We start from the raw sequence: 22,588 nt of genomic DNA on the forward strand, positions 1-22,588 counted from the left end.
TGACAAATGGGACTACATAAAATGGCAAAGTTTCTGTAAGGCAAAGGACACTGTCAATAGGACAAAACAGCAACCAACAGATTGGGAAAAGGTCTTTACCAATCCTACATCTGATAGTGAGCTAATATCTAATATATACAAAGAACTCAAGAAGTTAGACTCCAGAAAATCAAATAAGCCTATTAAAAATGGGGTACAGAGATAAACGAAGACTTCTCAACTGAGGAATTCCAAATGGCTGAAAGCACCTAAAGAAATGTTCAATACTTCTCCATTGTTGGTGGGATTGCAAGCTGGTACACCCACTCTGCTAATCAGTCTGTTAGTACCTCAAAAAATTGGACATTGCCCTACTTGAGGAGCCAGCTATACCACTCCTGGGCATATACCCAAAAGATGCTCCAACATATAACAAGGACACAAGCTCCACTATGTTCAAAGCAGTCTTACTGATAATAGGCAGAAGCTGGAAAGAACCCAGATGCCCTTCAGCAGAGGAATGGATACAGAAAATGTGGAACATCTACACAATGGAATACTACTCAACTATTCAAAACAATGACTATATGAAATTCTTAAGCAAATGGATGGAACTAGAAAATATCATCCTGAGTGAGGTAACCCAGTCATAAAAGAACGTACATGGTATGTACTCACTAATCAGTGGATATTAGCCCCAAAACTCAGAATACCTAAGAAAAATTCATAGATCATACGAAGCTCAAGAAGAAGGAAGACCAACAATTGGATGTGTCAGTCCTTCTTAGAAAGGAGAACAAAATACTCACTGAAGGAAATACAGGGACAAAGAGTGGAGCAGGGACTGAAGGAAAGGTCATCCAGACACTGCCCCACCTGGGGATCCATCCCATATGTAGCCACCAAATCCAGTCACTATTGCTAATGACAAGAAGTGCTTGCTGACAGGACACAGATGTCTCCTGAGAGGCTCTGCCAGAGCCTTACTGATACAGATGAAGATGCTTGCAGCTAACCATTGGATTGATCACGGAGTCCCCAATGGAGAAGTTAAAGGACTGAAGGAGTTGAAGGGGTTTGCAACCCCATAGGAAGAAAAAGAATATCAACCTGCTAGAATCCCCAGAGCTCCCAGGGACTAAACCACCAACAAATGAATACACATGGAGTACAATGAGTACCATGGCTCCAGCCACATATGTAGCAGAGGATGGCATTGTCCAGCATCAATAGGAGGAGAAGCCCTTGGTCCTGTGAAGGCTTGCTTTCCCAATGTAGGGGAATGTCAGGGTGTTGAGGTGGGAATAGGTGGGTAAAAGTGGGAGCATCTCCATAGAAACAGGGGGAGGGAGAAGGTGCTATGGGAGAGGGGGTAAAGGAGATAACATTTGAAATGTAAATACACAAAATATCCATGAACAATAATTTTTTTTTAAAAAAAGACAAAACAAAAAGAAAAGAAGGGCCCCGACAATAAGCACAGGAGTCTAACTGAAGGCAGGTAAGGATCACTGAGGAAATTCAGAACCAATCTCCACCAGAAATGCAGTCTTTGGCAAGATAGAGTCCAATTTTCCAGCTTCAGCACGAGGGATTCTCTTAGCAGAAACTGTAAGAAGTAACTCGGCAAAGAAAAAAAGGTGACGACCAGAAGCCAGTACCTGAGACTGGTGCAGCGGATGTGTGGCCTCAAGACGTGTGCAACGGAGCCTGCAGAGCAGTGCCGTGGCTATGGTTCTGCTGCTAAGCTCTGGGGGTTCCATTCCTATTACATTTCATCATTTTTTGTGAATATAGATTACTTTAACAATCAATAATGAATAAAGTTTTAAAAATTAAAAGATTAAATTGTCAAAATTAAGAAGAAACTTTACATATCTTTTTATTTCAAAATGTCATTTTCTAAGCGAGTCAAATGTAAAACCCATTTAAGCATTTCACGGAGTGAAAATTGAAAACAAATAACTAAAAATGAGACTGTATGCCACAAAGAGATGCAAAGTGATAATTAAAATAACGGTAAAAAGCTGGAAATGGGAGCATTATAAAACAGTTAGCAGATAGATAGTCATAGCCAAGGCAGTGTACATTATCTTAGTGTCAAATGTTAAAAGTTTCAAGTGATAATAGCCTCTTACCTAGCAGGGCAGTGTCCTCTGCTGCCTTACAGGGCACGAACGCAATTTGCATATGTAACATGGCTTTTTAATTTACTCTCACTTGACAAACCCCACACTAGTGTCTAGAAAAACCCCAACAGTAGAAGCCCTGGCTGTAAACGCTAACAGGTACGTTAGGCCTGAGAGGAACCATGTCACACAGAAGTCGAAATGACTGACAGGTTCAGGCTCAGGGCCTTGGCTCATCTAAATGAGGTTTGGATCCTTGCATGGAGTAGCTACTCAGGAAACTGATCATTTCCATAGAAGAGCTGCAATGGAGAAACGCAGCTTAAAACCGGAAGCAGTAAGGAAAAGCAAATCACAAGCTCGCCGCTGCTGCCTTTGACAAGCGTTCATTATGCTCACCCCAGATGTTAACGTTGTAGTTTTTCTCTGTTTTCCCAGCAACATTTGTCGCTTCACAGGTGTATCGACCAGTGTCTCCGGCCTGAGCATCTTCAATCTCAAATAAAACAAATCAAGGTCATGCTTAAAAACGACCTCCCCTCCCCCACCATACATCGTCTATCAAAATTAAGAGAAAACTTTCTCTCCATATCCCTTTATTTAAAATATTCATTTTCTGAGTAAGTCAAATGTAAAATTCATTTCATCATTTGAGGAAGTGAAGATTTTAAACGAAGAATTAAAAATGAGACTTTATGCCACATCATAATTTACTATACCTCCATTCTTCTCTTTTAGAATTAGGCTGTTTGTTCCTTGCCATTATAAATTGAAAGGATGCCACTTAGAAAGTTGTTGCAAGGCTCTCAGCCGAGAGATTGTATTCAGTCCAGAGGAGACTTTGGACTTGGATTTTGAGCAAAGTTGGAATTTAAATTTTGGGAGACTCTTGAAGTTAAGTAAAATTTTCACTATAAAATTGATATGAAAATTAGAGGTAAAATTTTCTGAAAATGTTCTCACTAGCTCGAAGTGCCAGTGTGGGACCATCATGCTGTGAGGTGTCCGTGTCTCTGGATAAAGCAGACCACTGTGGTAACGCCCTTGAGGGTCAGACCCGGCCCCAGCTGCCTCCGTTTCTCTCTGCTTCTTCACAATCTCTGATATTCCATCCAGTGCCATTTACTATCCCCTCTCAGTTATAATAGACTGGAATGTTTTAAAAAGATATGCCCAAATAAATTCTTTTTTCTTCTTTATTTAGGCTGTTCTGTCAAGTTATCTGTCCATAGCAAGGCAAAGGAAACCAGCACACTGTAGAGCTCACAGAAAGATTTTAGAATGGGGACGTTGGTGTTTTGGAAAGCAGGGAGGAACATTGAATGAAGTGCCTAAGGTACTCGTAGCAAAAGACAAGAAAGAAAAGAAAGAAAAAAGGCCAAATTCCATTGTTTAATTTAGTCTCATGTGTGAGGAAAATGCTGGGTATACCGTTAAGAAGGTATTGTCTAACTAGTTAGGGTTGGGTTCTGTAGAATGTCTCATTGTATGGGTTTTCTCTCTACTCCTGCCAATGGGACTTGTACATCCCAGGTGGTCTGGCACGGGTTCATGGAAGACATCAGTGGATCTAAGGATTTATTCCCCATTACCTAAAGAAAAGAACATCTACACCCACTGAAATTTATGTTCACAGGGATGCCTCCCTCTGTCATTCAGCCACATCTAAGCTTTGAGATCTTGCCAGGTGCTTTCTAGAACACCAGACTCATCCTCTGATCCTTTCTAGATCACTATTTCCTTTATTAAAACAGCGTCATAGGATCTTCCCACCCCTTTTCTTTAGCGTGCATGAGATCCTATTCATCTCGGTGCATCCATCTTCCTTGGGAAGTCTCTTTAGCCTGCTGCCTTTCCCACATGCAGACACTCATTACCTCCTAAATATTCTTGGTTGTCGGTGACAAGCCTCCTGAGGAAGGAGGTGATATGTAGCTAGTAACATGGGTTTCGGAGTTACGCTCCCTGTGTTCCACTTCAGTGTATGCTCCTTGGCAAGAGGACACATTGCTTGTCTATACTTTCATTTTCTCAATTGTGCTATTAGCAGAATTTTACAAATATACATTGGGGTTACGGACGTTCGAACCTTTGGGTTCCTTCAGCCTAACTCCTCAGCCTTCTTCAAACGCCAGTCCAATTTGACTTGGATGAACTTCCTGTCAATGTTCTCTCAAACCTTCACTTTGTGAAGTTCTCCATCTCCTAAGATCTAACTTACTTGCTTTCCTTAGTCAGAAATTTTGTTCCTTTCTGAGCTATAAAACTAGGTTGTCCCCCAACATTCTTCCCTATAAGCAGAGCCTCACCATTTGCTGCCCCTTTCCAAATACTCAGTACCACCCACTTGGTCATAACCCAAATTTACGTCAGTTCTGCACATCTGGGATGAAGTGATTTTAACTTTGTGTGGATTTATGTAAGATTACAAGATGCTGAAGACATGAGAGGCAACCTTATCCAGAGCAACTAAAGTAGGCTGCTGCTGATTGGTTGAATGAGTACACATAAGGAAATTCTTAAAGTACTTTTATATTTGTCCCTTTTTAGACGGTTTCTGGCTAAAGTATGAATGGATGACTAAATATTTAATATTATATATCAAATTAGTTAATGCTATCTTAAGAATATACTCAGGGCTATTAAATAGAGTTCCTAGAATCTTATTAGACGGCATTAGAACATTTATAAATGATCAACATGTTCAACAGATGTAACACTGAAACCATGTGCTTGGGAACTGGAAATGAATCCACAGCCTTACCATAAGCACACTTCCATTTTCAGAGATACTGAGACCTGGTCTCTTCAGCAGAGGGCGGCCATCCTTGAACCACATCAGAGTAGGTGGGGGAACAGCATCACTTTGACAAGATAACTCCACAGCTTGGCTAATGAGGACGGAGACATTCTGTTCTTCTCCCATAATATTGGGTGGAGCTAAATGAAAGATGAGTGTTCTCTCAGGATAAATCAGGCCGGCACACTATGAATGTCCACTAATGATCGAGTTATAAGGTACACACAGAAGAACTATGTTGTTTTTAAGATAAAATGTCACAATCATTCTTGTATACACTCTGGGCTTCATTTTATTCAGAGGCAATGTTAAATTACTGATTAATACGTTCATGTGGAACCTAGATTCCACTCACTAATTGTTTTCATCTTTAAGAGATTTTACGATTCGAAGTTCTCACCAGTTACATCTAAGAACTGCACAGAACTATATGGGGCTTCTTGGAGCTTTCGAAATAGCAAATCGCCCATGAAATGTTTTGGAAACAACAATGAGTTTTAAAACATGATTTCAATATTTTTCTGTGTCTTTCGCAAAAAATAAGTTTAATATTTATTCGAGGCAACATCTTTCAGAGGATGAGGAAGAGGTTGTAGAAGTTGTCCAGCAAGTCCCCATCTCAGAAATGTGCAAACGTAAAATAAGTGATTGGTAAGGATTTTCACAAAATGCTATGGCTGGTGGCAAGGCTGAACACCTACCAACTTGTGGTTTAGAGTTCTCTGCCCTACCAACTTTCTGTGGGGTGAAAGACTATGGGGAAACTGAAACAACAGAGAAGAGGCTACGTCAGCATCGGTGACCAGCTGTAGGACATGTTCATAACTGCAGAAATCGAGGAGGTCTGTTAATACTTTAACGAGATTAGAATAAGGATCCCCTGGCCTTTGGACTTGTCAGATGCTGAAATGCTTTCCGATAGAAACTTAAAAGACTTCCCTTCCCTCGGGTGTGTTGAAAATACACTGTCTTTTGTTCCCAGGTGGTTTGGTGTGGCTTTGAAGGAGAGTAGGCACCATAGGCCATAGAGGACTCATTCAGGCCTGTCTACATCTACATTCAGAAAAGACAAATGACGGACGAAATCAGGACCTGTTACAAATAGGCCTCTCTGAAAAAAGCAAGGGGGAGACTTTTCTTGGCCAGTTCTCACTAATTTCCTCAACCACCAGGGAATGTATTTATAGTGTTTTTGTGTTGTGGTTATTGTTTGGTTTTGATTTTGTGGTCAAGGGAAAAACTAGTCTGTTTATATTCACTTGGGTCCCAAAGGGCCTTCCAAATACTTTGCTAGACACAAGATTATGGTAATAAAAATATTATTACAGTCTATGGGCTGCTGTTTCAGGCTCAATAACCCAGCATGTGGTAAAGGAATGATCAATGTCCCAGACCGACCAGCAACATTGTGTGTCTGTAGCCACCAGGGTTCCCTGATGCCAGATCTGCTGCAGAGGGAAAGGGTTATGAAATAAGAGAGACATCTGTGTGCTGTCCCTGGGTCCTTGGCTTCAGTAAAACAGGAATAAATGGACCGCAAAGATGAAAATACCCAACAGAGTATTTTCATAGAATTTAAGAGGGGCATGTTTTCTTTATGACTGTTCTAGATATCAAGGTATATCATTTGTAGACCGACAAATATCATGTATGAATTGAGGTCACTGAAGCCCCAGCCTTGTTCTGGGGTTACTTATTCTGAGATGGAATCAATACTCAATGCTACCCACTTCTAGACAATCTAGCTGCAGTGTGAGTAGGGGAAAATCATGACTTTTATCTGAAATCATATCTAGTTTAACCTATTTCTCAAACAGGCCTCAACTCAAGGATATTGGGATGATCACAAAATGCGTCTCTTGTAAGTATAGTTAAAGGCAAGGAAGCATGGCTTTGAGAAGTATACATAGAGAGCTTTTCCAACTGACACTCACTATAGCTAAATTACCTGCAGCTGCCAGCTGTAGTGTTGTGCTTCAGAGTGCTTTATAAAACACCCTACATCAGTGTACACATTCTAATTAAAATTTTATTTTGGTAGATGTGTGCCATGTGTATTGTTATATATGTGTTGTTATATGTGCCTGGGCTATAAGCATATAAACCGTGTGCTGTTATATGTGTCTGGGGTATATGCATATAAACCATGTGTGTTGCTTTATGTGTCTGGGGTGTATGTATATAAGCACTGAAACAGAATTCGAGGTGTCTCTATCACTCTCTGCTTATCCCCCGGAGACAAGGTCTCTCACGAACCTCATGTGTTCTGATTGGCTAGCCTAGCTGACCAATGAGCTTCTGGGAGATAGCTACCTCTTTTAGCCCCCAACACTCGGGTTACAGGCACATAGGGTCATGCCCAGCTTTTACATGGGCTTCAGAGGGTTACGTTCAACTTCTCACGTTTGAACAGGTGCCCTTATGCCCGGATGAATCATCTCCTCAGCTCCAATAACCTTGGAACTTAAAAGGGTTAAAATAATCAAACTCAAACATAAAGCAGAAACAGAATTCGATTTGAACCAGTTTAGCTAAATCACCCATTTATCTGTTTCTCCTTGTTGACAATCTCCCTTAACATCTATCTCAGCACATAGGCAGCTGCTTGTCTCACCATATACTCTGAGGTCAAAGTCCCTTTGTTTCTCCCCAGCAGCATTCACGGCCACGCAAGTGTACCTTCCTGTGTCACTCATTTGGGCACTGGTCAGTGCCAAGATGCGACCCCCTGAGAGAACCTATACAGAAAAACAAAGCTAATTAACCAATATGAGAATAGTAGGAATTACTTATCATTTCCATAAATATTCATAGAGGAGAGAAAGACAGCAGGTACCAAAGAGAAGAGGGAAAGAAAGGAGGTAATTATCCAAAGTTTTCTTGGATCAAATAGGTAAGACATCACAGTAGTATTAGCCAAAAATATTTAGCCACATTTACTGTTTTATTATCCTACAGATCCAGCAATTTCTTTTAATATTGATGTGAACTTTGTGTCTTTCACAATCATCAAATCTGAACAACTGAATGTCAGAACTGTATTCTGTGTTGGGCAAAATAAGGTAACCTTTATGATCAATCCAAGCACCCATCAGAGATATTTTGAGTTCAGTTTCAGACCACTGCAATGAAACAAAGATTGCAGTAAACAAGTCATAGAGAATTGTGGTTCCCCAATGTGTATTAAGGTACAGTTTAACAGTACACTGTAGTCTATTAAGAGTGCAATAGCAGTAAGTCTAAAGCAAAGTGTATGAGTGTGTGTGTGTGTGTGTGTGTGTATTTCAGTAAATGCTATTTTAAGGCTTAAAAACATCAGTGAGCATCTCAACTATGGGACAGGGGCCAGCAGACTTACTCGATGCACAGTTGGCACAAAGTTTCAATTTGTAAAAAAAAAAACAAAAAACGAAACCAGTATCTGCAAAGGACAATGAAATGCAAGCACAATAAAACAAGAGATGTGTGTGCACATGCCTCTGTGTTCTAACTCCTGGAGTCAAGGCTGCTTCGGAGTTTTTAACTCAAAGTCAATGCACTGCCTCTAATTTTCATTTTTCATAACGTCTCCATTATAATTCCCCCTTCATTCTTTGATGTTTTTATGGACACATGCACACTTTATGTGCCTCACAGATTCATTATTTCCAGACATTTAAACAAAATCCTACCACAAATTTCCTGTGCTTTTTGTTAATGACTATTCCTTGTGCCAGGAGTAGATGCAGGCGTGAGCAAGGAGAGAAAAGCTCTCCACAGCAAATGGGTTAAACTTAACAGTCACATGTGAGGGAGAGCAACTCTGAGATACTGTGCATTTAATGTGTGTGCGTGAATGTGTGTGTGCACGTGCACACACACGTATGTGTGTGTGTGCTTGTGTATACGTGTGTGTGTGTGTGTGTGTGTGTATCAGTTGTGTGTCTAGGACAGGCATTTGTGAGCACATGTGCACATACTCCTTTAAAAATAACATTTGTAAAAACAAAATAACATTTGTTAACTCTTCCTCTCAAATCTTTTCAACATCTTCATGAATTTTTGAGTATTCTGTGTTGAATGCATTGGTCATAAAAAAAAAAGAAGATACCTGAATTCCATTAGAGAAGCTAGAGACTGGACTCCCATCTTTCAACCAGGTCAGACTGGGGGCAGGGATGCCCCTGGCTTCACATTCTAACCTCGCTAGATTGTTCACCACCACCTCCACCATGGAGCTGCTCCCTGAGATCGAAGGAGGCACTATAAAGGGGAAAAAAACAATAATGAATGTTGTCACCACAGGACAGTGAAAAACCACGTGTAATTTCCCTAATACTTTTTACAAGGTAATTTCTTCCTTGTTATTTTGACTAAGTGTTTCATATCTTATCTGAGATCGAATCACAGTATCCTGTGAAGTACGTAGAGCAAGTTTCAGTGTCTCAGCTTGGCACAGGAGGATAAGAAAGTGTTGCTAGTTATTATGAGGTCAGTTTTCAATGTCAGAGTACATTTAAATTATATTATTATATATATATTATATATTATTATTATATTATTATTATTATTATTATTAGTGTGTGTGTGTGTGTGTGTGTGTGTGTGTGTGTGTGTGTGTGTCTGAGCATGTACCTGTGAAGGTCAAAGGACCATTTGGGGGAGTCTGTTCTCTCCTTCTACCTTGTTGGGTCAGGGAATCTCTTGTTTCTGCCAGGCTCTGGACTTCAGGCTAGCAGGTCCCTGAGCTTCAGAGAGATCCTATTGCTAGCATCTGTCTTGGCATAGGAGTACTGGGATAACAAGTGGGCACAGAGACATCAGACTTTTCCACTCAAGTTCAGAGTGCTTATATCTGTTGAGCTATCTCACTGGCCCTGAGTGAATTCTTATTATTGATTCAAGAGAGAGAGAGAAGAGAGAGATTGAGAGCATTTATGTGTACACACATACCTTTCTCGATTGCATATGCTGCTATATTCCAATTGTCAATATCTCTTGAAATCATTTCTTTAATATCCATGAGTTGCATTAGCAAAGATGGTATTGTTATTAGCTGACAAAACCATCACTAGTTATTTCAACAAGTAATCTAAAGTAATCAACAGTGTGTGAAACCTGGGCATTTTTAGTATATCAGGGATAAGAAAGTTGGCCGATTTTAGAGCACCGGGACTTTAAGTAAAACTATTAATAGCATAGTTCCATTGCTTACCCACATTATAGTTTGATAAGAGCATGTGGTCGTTACCCATGTGGCCGTTACCCAGTATGAACCTGAGCGGTGAAGCACTTACCATGAACTTGTAGGCTGTAAAACAATTCTGTAGCTCCAGCAGAGTTGATGGCTACACATTTGTAGATGCCAGCATCTGAGATCTGAGCACTTCCAATCTCAAGGATCTGCCCTCTCTTCAGGAAGGTTGCACTTGGGGAGCCTGCGAGTGGATGGCTGTCCTTGTACCATGTGAGAACTGAAGGGAGAAGGCAAAAAGTAAAAGGTTTTTCTCTCAAAATTCAATCAATTAAGTCAAATCTGAAGTAAATGTATTAAGAGGTGTCTAACTAAATAATGCTCTATTCTTATACTTATTGCTTGAGTTAAATTGGCCTGCACGTCTCTTGAGAGTTGACTTTTCATTTTTGTTTTATTTATTTTTATTTATATGAGTACACTGTAGCTGTCTTCAGACACAATGGAATAGTTCATTGGATCCCATTACATATGGTTGTGAGCCACCATATGGTTGCTGGGAATTGAACTCAGAAACTCTGGAAAAGCGGTCAGTGCTCTTAACCTCTGAGCCATCTCTACATTTTTAAGAGATTAATTCTAAGAAAACTGTTGAGTCCAACGAATGAGTTCTGAAATTGAACCAAAGTACTGTTTGTATTATTTCTAATATGTTGATAGTACTTGAAGGTAAATTTCTTAGCCTATCCCATTTACTTTATTGTGCATTTCCTACAAAATTGTTGACATGTCAAGTCAAAACCATCTACCATGCACAATACTGGATTCTATAATTTTTACATATTGTTAAGAATAGCCTAGAAGTGACAGAGTGATGTAGACCAAAGTGACCGGAGCATGAGAAAGACCAGGATTGAGGAGCAGCTTGGTCTATTCGTCACCACTAATATGCTCTTTAAAATATACAAATATTTTTCAAAATACACAGACATACAATAGCATGATAAGTTTTGTGATCACAAGAGAGACAGGATGCTAAGTCATTTGCATATTTGTACACTAAGTAGAACAATTCTTTCATGCATTTAAAGGCTATTAAACATTCAAAAATATGCTCTAAGTAATGAGGTTATCACTTGATGTATACCCTATCACTTTTATTTGTTACAAACTGGTATATTATACTCATACTGATCTTGCCACTCTCAGAAACATCAGGCGTTAGTCAGTTGCAGAGAGGCAACGTAAACATACCAGGAACAGGATTGCCTGTGGCCTTACACTCCAGCTGAATGGGGTTGTTCACCACCACGCTCTCGTTCAGCATCTTCCCGGCATCATCTAGGCTGGGGGGTTCTGCAAGGCCCAAGCATACGATGAGGTCACACAAATATGATATTTAAACTGAAATTGTTTTCTTGGTGGAAATGGCATGTTTCCCTCTTCCTCATACAGTTGCTGCCATTGAAAAACAGATAAAAACTTTAGAGATGGTTCTGGCTCACCTGTTTGTGATCAGACAGGAAAAAGCTTTGGGTTATAGATTACTAGTGTAGTGAAAGAATGTTGAGCAGATCAGAGAGACTGTGTCTCCTAGGAACGTCAGAAGCTACATCCATAAAACGTCACCAACATGTCTACTTAAACATGAGATGAACAAGGGCACCAAATAGACATGACAATGCCTGTGTGAACGAGGGAAAGCCCACAAGGCCTCAACCCCACACAAAGAGCCACAGGCAGCTGAGAAATGCTGAGGGCACAAACAGTCATCTCTAGGGGAGAGAGCACCGGTTGGTTATCCTGGGCCCTGTGGTCAGCCCTGAAAAACGTACATACAAGTAATATCATACAGACCGAGAAGATTACATTTAGAAATATTTTTATATATTCATATACACACAGGTGGGTAGCAACAATTAATACAAAATAGGACATGAGTTTGAAGGACAACAAGATGTGCATGGGAGGGTTTCTAGGGAAGAGATGAATGGTACAATTATAGTACAGTCCTGAAATAAAGGAAGAAACAACGTTGAAGGTACACTTTCTAAGCTCAGCTCAGTGACTGAACTAAGAATGAATTTACTTCTGATATTAGACAATTTATGTGCCTGAAAATACCCAGTGATATTCTGGAAAGGACTGCCCTAATACATTTTCTAAAAGTTAGAATAATTTTTGAGTGCCAATTAAAAGGGTTTTCTTTTCACATAAATCAAGAATGATTAAAAAATCTTCCACTTTTAAACAATCACGATTAGTGCTGTTGTAATTTTATATTCTTGGAAAACAGGACTTTACAAAAGGAATAAAAACGTGGAACATCAATATGATATTCTAGTAACAATGCAAGAAGTTCAGAAAGAGTACCGGGCCTCTTCTTACTCAAAAAACCAGATATAAACTAGCATTCAGAATTTGCAGAAATAATGCATTTTACAGATTGGAATAAAATATCAGAGGTAAAATCCAACAAATAAATTGAGATTACAATTTGAATTATTTAGGTTTTTTTAATTGGTTAAAATTTTGTTTTGTTTTTTGTTTTTTAAGACGGTATCTCTGTGTTCCTGACTCTTGTGGAACTCTCTCTGTAGATCAGGGTGGCCTCAAACTCAGAGATCTGCCTGTCTCTGCCTCCCAAGGCCTGGGATTACAGGTGTGTCACTGTCACTTGATTTTAGTAATTTTTTTTTAATTTTTACTTTTAAAAATGTTTTATTTCAAAAAGGAATTATTTCTTTTGCTTTAAAAGTACTTTTCTATTTATTCCACATGAATGCAACACACACACACACACACACACACATACATAGACAAACATACACATACTCACACAGAAACACACAGACACACAGACACACACATATACCACACAGACACACAGACATACACACACACACACACACACACACACACACACACACACACACACACACACACACACACACCAGACAGTTCTCAGAAAACATTAATCTGAAAAGCTGGCTGGAGTATGTCCAGACAACAATTGAACATTAGTATATGACATATTAGTGTATAAAAAAAATCATTAAGTATGGCAGAGCAACTTGCTTCATACTCATTAAAATGTATAGAACATCATGAATAACCCTTCATAATTACAATGTCTTATAGGTTGAGCAAATGCACAATTCTTAAAAAAATCACTTAGAAACCAACTTTATCATGAAACAAAAATAAAGTTATAATGGATTTTTAAAATATCAAATTATCAGGGTTGGGGATTTAGCTCAGTGGTAGAGCGCTTGCCTAGCAAGCGCAAGGCCCTGGGTTCGGTCCTCAGCTCCGAAAAAAAAAAAAAAAGACAAAATAAAATATCAAGTTACTCATACAGGTTTATATATTTGTGCAAATAGTTGAAGCTACTGAAGAATATGTATTCTTTTTGCAAAGGCCTCTAGTACATTAAGCTACACAATAGTGGTCAGTAGAGTACATTTAGTGGAGTTACAATGATAGGAAGAGGAATTAATACCAAAACCATTAAACTATGTACATGAGATAAAACCCATTGAAGATGAAATTAAGATAAAAGTATATGTTTAGAAAATAAAAAAGAAATAATCAGAAAGATTGATCTTGGAAGCTGCTGTCACCATCTCAGGGCACCACACAAGCAAACGCTTGAGCCCCCATCAATGCATTTCCAAGCATACATTATAAAGGAAATAAATGTTCCAAGCTTTCAACTCAAAACCTAGGAAGCGGCCAATCCAATTAATGGAGAGGTTGAGAATAAAGCCTCTTAGTTTATCGTAATTAATGTATCATAATAAAGCAAGAAGCCGAGACTGTCACCAAAGAAAACAAATGAAAACTGAGAGGCAAGAAGGTTTAAATTTATTATGTGATAAGTTTATAATAAAGTCTGCTTTGGAGGGGAATCCCTTCCCGAGGCAGATATCTGTCCCTCTCGGGGTTTAAACTCACCCTAGAACCCCCTTCTTCACTCCCACAACTCCATTTGCAGCCGTGTAGCTTAACGTAGTCTCCTCTCCTGTTTAACTGTGTCATTGTTTCTGTTTTGTACATCAAGGCCGGGTTACTGGTCCAGTGTTTGAGACTGAACAAGGATGTGAGCACGGCTGCCACGGCTACCAGGTTTTCCAACCATCAAAAGACCAAGAGGCAGCGCATGGCACATTCCTTACAGCGCCCACTGAAACACTCGCTTGGAGCCTTCTGGACTGAAGCGCTTGCTGAAGCCTCTGACAGTCACAGCTGCTACAATAAAACACTGCTGGCAACCAAAGGCACGAGGGCTGCGGAGTGGCCTGGGCACTTCTTATTATCAATAGAGAGCTTAAATAGAAAACGATTGGATCTCACTGAGAATGACAGAGGAAGGTCTTGGGAAATCCACTCCTCAATTAGAGAAATAATAACATTGGAAACTTTACCAAAAAATAAAAAGAAAAAGATTTAGCTATTTCAGAATTTAGAAAATTAACCAAAGATGTGCAACCACTCAGAAGTCAAGTGTTTAATCAAGAAAAACAAACAAGGCCAACCTCATTAAAGATGGTGAACTTGTGGCATTTTAACTCAACCCATTCCCCACCACTCACCCCAGTGAATCCAAGCTTAAAAACAATTAGTCTCAGCTTGAGAGATGGCTCAACAGTTAAGAGCACTCGTTCTTACAGAGGTTTAGGGTTGAGTCCCATCGTTTACACTGTGATTTATAACCATCCCTAACTGCAGATTCAGAGGATGCCAGTGTTATTTTTGAGTTCCAAGGGTATGGACAAGCAATTGGTGTATACCCATATATGCAGGCAAAGCACTCGCACACATGAAATGAGACAAAGGAAGTCTAAAGAATTAAAAGCAAAATCAAAAAATGGAGCACAGACTGAAGGAAAGACCATCCAGTGACTGGTACAACTTGGGATCCATCCCATGAGCAGGCACCAAACCCCGACACTATTACTGATGCCATGTTGTGCTTGCAGACAGGAGCCTAGCATGGCTGTCTGAGAGGCTCTCTACCAGCAGCTGACTAAGACAGATGTAGATACTTACAGCCAAGCATTGGGCTGAGGTCAGGTAACCCTACGGAAGAGTTAGGGGAAGGACAGAAGGAGTTGAAGGGGATGGCAACCCCATAGGAAGACCAATGGTATCAACTAACCTGGACCTCTCAGAGCTCCCAGAGACAAAGCCTCCAACCGAAGAACAGACATGGGCTAGTCCATGGCCCATGACACATACATAGCAGAGGACTGCCTTGTCTGGCCTCAGTGGGAGAGGATGTACCTAATCCTGTAGAAACTGGATGCCCTAGGAAAGGGGGATGTTGGGGAGGTTGTGAGGTAGGGGGTGGGTGGGGTAGCACCCTTTCAGAGGCAAAGGGGAAGGGGGTGGAGTGAAGAACTCTGGGAGTGGGGACCACGAAGAGGGGACAAGGAAAAGGGCAACAGTTAGAATATAAATAAATAAAATAATTTCATTTTTAAAAAATCCAAAAACAAATAGTCCATACTCTCAGTAAATCACTAGGGTAAATACCAAAGTGGACTGCGTAGATTTGGAGCTAATAAAAAACTTTACTTGGGAGCTTGGCGAGATGATTCGATAGCTAAGACTGCTCTTCCAAAGGACCCTGGGTTCCACTCCTGGCACCCACAATGGGGGCTCACAACCACCTCTAACTCCAGTTCCAGAGGATCTTACACCCTTTTCTTCCCCTGTAGACTCCAGGCATGCATATGGTGCACAGACATGCATGTAGGCAAAACACCCAAACTCATTAAATAAAACGATATAAAAATTAAACTCTATCATTCCAGAACAGCTGCTATCGTTTGTTCTAGAAATCTTTTGCAGGATTTGCTGTATTTAACTAGAGTAGAATATGCTTAGTGCAAACTTCTCTCAAGGGTATTTGAATTTCGTATAAACAGCGTTTATTTGATTTGTTCACAGAGGTCACTAAATTACTTTCTGTTGCTTCTACAGTAAATCATGGTGAGCCTGCTAGCTTAGAGCTAGGCAGAACTGCAAGTCAAAAGTTCAACATAGCCTCCTTGGGTGCAAACAAAGGTGCCAACACAGCTGAATTCCTCTCTGGGGAAGGATGAGAGGAGAAGCTCGCTGTTCCTTCAGCTATTCCGAATTCTACAGGCCATCTGAATTCCGTGGTTTGCAGTCATCTTAATCCCATTGGAACTAGTCCTATCAGATGGAAATTATACACACGTCTTCTACCTTTAATAATCCTCATGATTACATTGGAACTAGTCCTATCAGACTGAGATTATACACACGTCTTCTACCTTTAATGATCCTCACGATTACATTGGAACTAGTCACATCAGACGGAGATTATACACAAGTCTTCTACCTTTAATGATCCTCACGATTACATTAGACCCTTCCAAGTAATCAGGGATACATTTCCCCCACTTGAAATACAGGTGATTAATAGCTCTAATTTTTAATTCCAACTTAATTCCCCTTTAATATATGAATTCCCACAGTCACAGTTCAGAATCAGAGTATGGACATTTGGGTGAGTGTCAGGAACTACACTCTCACTACATAAACAAGACGCAACCAGGAAAGTCTGGGCAGTGACAACTGTAAAAACCACAGAGGCATGAGGATAGGATGTTCGGAACAGTCATACTGCATATTTTAAATGGCTTTTCAACAAAAACTAAGATGTACAAGGAACACAGAGCATGGGCATCCCCAGAGCACGAAGCAGAAGAGTCTCTTTTCTTGGAAAACCAGGTATTGAATTTAGAAGACCACATTGTACATTAGCTATCTGTTTAGAATCATGGAAAGTGCTTGGAGAGATAAATGAAAGAAAAAAATAGAACTTTATGAAACACAGAGGGCCAACGAAGGGGCAGGGTTGATTTAAACTTAAGCAGGAACTCTGGAATCCCAAAATTCACTAAGGGCTCAACAGCGTCTTTGAGAAGCATGTTGGAAGAAATAGACAGTGCATCTGAAGATAGTGAGATCATCCAGGTTTAGAAGAAAAACATATGAAAGATGAACTGATCTTGTGAGGTGTGTAAGACGTTATCAAACATGCCAGGAGTTCTTGAGAACTGGAGAGAGAAACTGTTCAGAAGACTAATTTACAGAAAGACTGGCTAAATCTTCCCCAAGTCTGAAGAGAAACAATTGTTTTTATATCCCATAAACAACACTAGTTTTCATACTTGATGAGCTTAACAAACTCCTATTTGAAAAACATCAAAGAAATGTATAATATAACCAAACTGTTTCAAACCAAATGTGATTTAAAAAAATAAATCTTAAAGCCAGCATGGGGAAAATGACTTATCATGTATGAGGTAAATCCAGCAGCTGACTTCCCATCAAAATACTTGGAGACTTAAAGGCAGTGGGCTAACAAATTATCGGACTGAGAGAAAGAGACTAGCGGCAAAGAGCTCACTAGCCTCAAATCTGTCCTTTGGCATGTAGGATTTCCCTATGTAAGCAAAACAACAAAGTCTCAAAAAGTTCAGTGCTAGCCCAGGTCCCACAAGAAATGCTAAAACAAAAAAAATTCCAGTGTGGTAATTAATATGCAGGAGTAAATTAGGGACACTGGTAAAGTTAACAAAGCGGATAAGGATAAAAGACAGTAAAATAAATTTGGAGTGTTTTCTTTTCTTATTCATATAAATGAAAATACCAGGGAAAAATACTAGTCAATTAGGTTGGCTGGCAGATGATGGAAAGGAAGGGGAGAAAAACAGAGTTGCATAGAAACAAAAATCATACACAACTAAACTAAACCGCTACTAACTGAAAACATTATTATTTGAGAATATTATTTATCAGATAGATGTGAGTTATAACCCTATAAACAAAACTAAAATATATGCCTTAAGAATCTATACCATTGGTCACTCCCAGGAAGGTCACATCGTTTATGTGAAAACACAGCCATTTTCCCGAGCTGTCTCTTTCTTTTACCCAGGGTTTTGGCTATATTAAAAATATTCTCACAGTAAACTCTAACTTTGCTTCAAAAAAATCATGTTATTATAAATATATACATGTAAAAAACAGAGTCCCAACATGCATTGAGAAAAGGAAAAAATATCATTAAAAATCAAAGACATCAATATCTTCCTTTGAAGAACACACAGAAATAAGGCAACAAACAAATGAGGAAGATATGTGAAGTTGTCAGCTGGATACCTCACATGTGCATACAGGTAACTCCACCTGTACATATATGTACATACATACATATGTCATACACACGCACGCATGCATGCATGCACGCACATGCACACTCCACTCAGAAAGCTGAAGGCCAAAGGCCCCTATCCAGCATGCTTTTTGGTTGTCGTTAGCATCCCAGGCTGATAAGAAATTTGGTCTGGGGCCGTACCATCCCGAACACAGGTGATCTTATCTGATCATATGCCTGAAAAAGTACCAGGCTGTCTCCAGAAGCTTGTGATGATCCTTTATCTCAAGTCATACAATATTCACAAGTAAAACCCAATGTCTCTATCTAATATTAGAGATAAAAGTGAAAGCAATATAAATAAATATTTTCTCTATAGCATTTACATGCTATATAGTCTTGATTTAGGGGGCCGCTGTTCTGTGAGGGTGAGTGCTACTCGCTTCTCTGTTCTCTCTTCATTATTTCTTCTTCCCCAAACTGCATGTACACACCATGCCGAAACCACAGTACCTTCTTGAAACATCGTGAGCTGGACCCTGTCTAGTCTTTCAGCCATTTGGGGCATAAACTGACTATGTGAACTCCTGGTTAAGTCTGAATTAGTTCAAACTGATATAAAAGTGACTTTTGTGATTTAATGTCCCCCTATTCACTGACAGTTGAAAACAGAGGAAATAAATTAACCCACCCTGAAAACATAGTTCAGCAGAATCCTGACCTTAACTTAGCCATGAAGAAAGAAGCAGAGCAGTTCCCTAGAACATTCCCAAGTCTCCACGAGGCCACAGGCAAGCTATTAAACAAAACACAGAAATGATAGAGAAACCTTGTTTGAGTGGGTGTTAGCAGATGTTAGCCAAGTGAATACTTTTAAAATATAAAATAAAAGTAAGGAGTCCTCCTAATGTTTTTATGAGACAACCAATACAGACACAAACGGGTTCCCAGCCAATGGGAAAGGCAGCAGCCCTGTAGCATCGTTGTTGAAGGAGTACGGGAGACGGGCCAGGAGTCAAACATGTGTTTTGCCAAAAACGGTCCTCCTGCTACCATTTACAGATGCTGACTGGAAGACAGGCACTGAGCAAAGACTTTCATGTGTCATCCTTTGAGGTCACTGAAACCTCAAACGACCCTCAGACTACACAGAGTTACCATTATCTCCTACCTTACAGATGAGGCCCCTAACCTTTGAGAAGTCACATCTAAGCTTAGTGTCTTATAGACATTAGGTGACCATATAAGACCAACATTTGAAGCCCATCCCTTTTCTCTATAACATTCTATTTCTTCTGGGTTTATCACCTTGGCTAATTTTTTTTCCCATAGGAAATAATTACGTGCAGATGAAATGAATGCTTTCGTTATTAGACTTCAAATATCTACTTGTTTGTAGAAACATCTGTCTCACTTGGCAAATATTTGGGGTTTAGATATAACTTCATAGTTTGGTCTAGAGAACAAAAACTTTTAGAATTATGAAACTTTTGATGATCAAAAAAAAAAAAGACCACCTACTGAGGGCTCCTGCTGTTTATAACAGACAGACTCCATCCCTGGAAAATTCCATGAGAATGTTCCTTGTCTCATGGTCATGGCTTCGTGATCTAGTCCAAGAGATCATGCCTCCTTCCTGCACTTATTTCAACTCTTGTTAATTTTTTTTTACAATGATGGAGAAGAATAGAATCATCTAAGATATTTTTATGAGAAATGAAAGTATTGAGAAATTGCAATACTGAATATTGCAGATTGAACATTTCGTGTGACGACCGTAATAAATGCCTAGTTTTAGAGTGCAGTGAAAATCCATAAGGATTGGCTAAACAGACCTTAACTAACTGTGACTGCTGAGTTTGTTATGTAAGTTAATAAAGGAATGAAACTAATTGATTGCTTTTCTATATATTTTCTCAATTTTTCTTTCAGTTGGCTATGGTAAGAATTGGACATAGTATTTTGTAGCATTCACACAGTAAGAGAAAAAAGGGTATCATTTCTCCCTTATTCCAAGGAAATTAGCTTCTATGACTGAGCTCTTTATGAAGTCAAATTTGTATCTACAGTAATTGGAGAGACCAAGTCCAAAGAGTATGCAATTGTTTCAATATGTGCATCTTTAAGCAATTTCTTTCAAAACCTATTTTACATAGTTCTTCATATTTCACTAGATTGTTCTGTCAAGCTCTGAGGTCTATTCAAAGTCTTTCATTAATTAATTTCTAAGAAATTCTTATATCTTCACATCTCTAATTATCATCGTGATTATTAATATATGCACAGTAGAAGAAAGATTCAAGTTTGGAGCCTCAGGCTTCCAATGGGGACGTTGCTGTCCTCAGCGCCAAGAAGAGACACAGCTTTTGTCCAGATTCCAGGCACAAGCATGTAGACAACCACTTCCTCCAGGTTAATCATTACAAACCCACTTCATCATTATTCTCTGCTCAGGGAGATGAGCTGTTATCCAGACAAATGGCTATCACAGCAGATGGGATGTTTTAAGCTCTTGCTCGATCTTACCTCTCTGTCGTGATTTGTGTGAGGGAGGTAGTGCCTTGTTCTCCGTCTCATTTGGCAATCTCCTCTAAGCCTTCTCAGCGGCTAGGCCCTGTTTCTCTTTCTCTGCACATGAGCCCAGACGGCTCCCACTTGCTTTCCTTCTCTCTGACGACGCTCATGAAGATGTGCACCCAAGTCACCCAACAGCCCGAAAACTGACGCTTGGCTTCCACCTTCAGACTGTACATCTACAAACCTGTATTTTTCTTAGGAACCTTTTCTTTTCTTTTGTTGCTTTTTATTATACTCTATATAAATATTTTCACCGCATATAATAATAGGTTTCATGATGACATTTTCATATATATATATATATATATATATATATATATATATATACGTATGTATGCACCATTGTACTTTGTTCTTATTTGCTGAAGAATTTAATTTCTTTTAGGGACTCAAGTTTTCAGTTTTTCTGGAATATACTGAGAAAGCTGTATAGGATTCTTTACTGTTTGACTCAGAATTTGTCCAAATACTGCCATTCTACTGTGCCAGGAAGACGGAAGGGAGTTGAGGAAAGGAAAAACTACAGGACACATACAATTTGGCAACTCCTGAATGCAAGCAGAAAGTCGAGTTGCTTGAGACAGCTGTCAAGGAACACTGGGAGGGCGGAAACAGATCTATGTAAAACTTCATAAATTAAAGGCACCCAGAAGGCCAGCAGTGTCTGGGTTCTCAGACTCTCAAGGATATGGAGCCAATTAGAAGTTGGTTACTTTTTGATATTATCTTTCAAATTAATTATTCTTAAGGAGCACGTTCATATGTGCAAATGTGTTCATAGTGGGTGTTCCTATTTGATGAACCATGAACAGAAGAAATTAGTTATAGAAAACATTTAGGGAACAAACTATTTTTGCTGGCTCGCTCACTCAAATAAAAGAAAATATGTAAAGAAACAAATTAGAACAATTCAATGACGCATTGCATTTCAAAAAATCATTCAGTCTACTCTATTGTATGTCAAAAAATTTCAGCTACCTACTATGTACCTGGAATTAAATTAGGTCCTGTGATGTTATTATAGGCTGGATCCTTTGATAAATGTGGGATGAATATATGAATAAGTGAACAGCTAAAGAAATAAAAAGCTGGACGAACCACATGACTGAATTAAAATGAACAATGTGTACGTGGAGAGGTCAAAGCACTTCTGCAGATCTCTGGAGAACCAAAGTCTTCTATTCAGTCTTCTGTCTTCCAGGTTTACAGTGCAGCCATGATGTTGATGACATGCTCCACTGACATCCAGAGACTTTATGAAAGCAGATTCTGAGTCAAGAGTGGCTCCAATTCACAAAATAAAAATCTTGCAAGAAAAATTGTAGACAAAGTTGGGGCTCAGCCCTGATACTTCATCTTTTTTAACAAAATCTTCCATAGAGGATGATTGTTTAATGTGATAGGAATCATTTTAAACCATTGAAGAATGGGGAGGTATCTCAGAGGGTAAAGAACTTGCCATGCAAGACGAGGAACTGAGTTTGGAGCTTGGCTCTGCAGAACCCATGTGAAAAGCTGGACGGGGGTGGCAGCCTGTGGACACCCCAGAGCAGGAGGACAGACACAGAGCAAACTGGCTAGCCAGACTAGCCTAAATGGCCAGCACAAGACTCTACCTTGACAAGTAAGGTGGCCAGCAATTGGGAATGACACCTGCCATCAACTTTATATGTAGAATAGATACATGTGCATGCACACTCACACACACACACACACGCACATACACTCATAAA

The 22,588-nt window shown here is 39.5% G+C and overlaps 1 protein-coding gene across 1 annotated transcript in view; it reads right to left on the reverse strand.

The window, feature by feature from the left end:
* The window catches only part of Hmcn1 (hemicentin 1), a 442,192-nt gene that overhangs the window by 140,630 nt on the left and 278,974 nt on the right, over positions 1 to 22,588 (reverse strand). Inside the window, 6 exon segments of the mRNA XM_032915428.1 lie at positions 2,508 to 2,604; positions 4,873 to 5,048; positions 7,523 to 7,646; positions 8,999 to 9,150; positions 10,185 to 10,361; positions 11,336 to 11,437. Of these exon segments, the coding sequence (XP_032771319.1) occupies positions 2,508 to 2,604; positions 4,873 to 5,048; positions 7,523 to 7,646; positions 8,999 to 9,150; positions 10,185 to 10,361; positions 11,336 to 11,437 (828 nt within the window).

The sequence above is a fragment of the Rattus rattus genome, chromosome 10, assembly GCF_011064425.1.
Source record: "Rattus rattus isolate New Zealand chromosome 10, Rrattus_CSIRO_v1, whole genome shotgun sequence".
NCBI classification, from domain to species: Eukaryota; Metazoa; Chordata; class Mammalia; order Rodentia; family Muridae; genus Rattus; species Rattus rattus.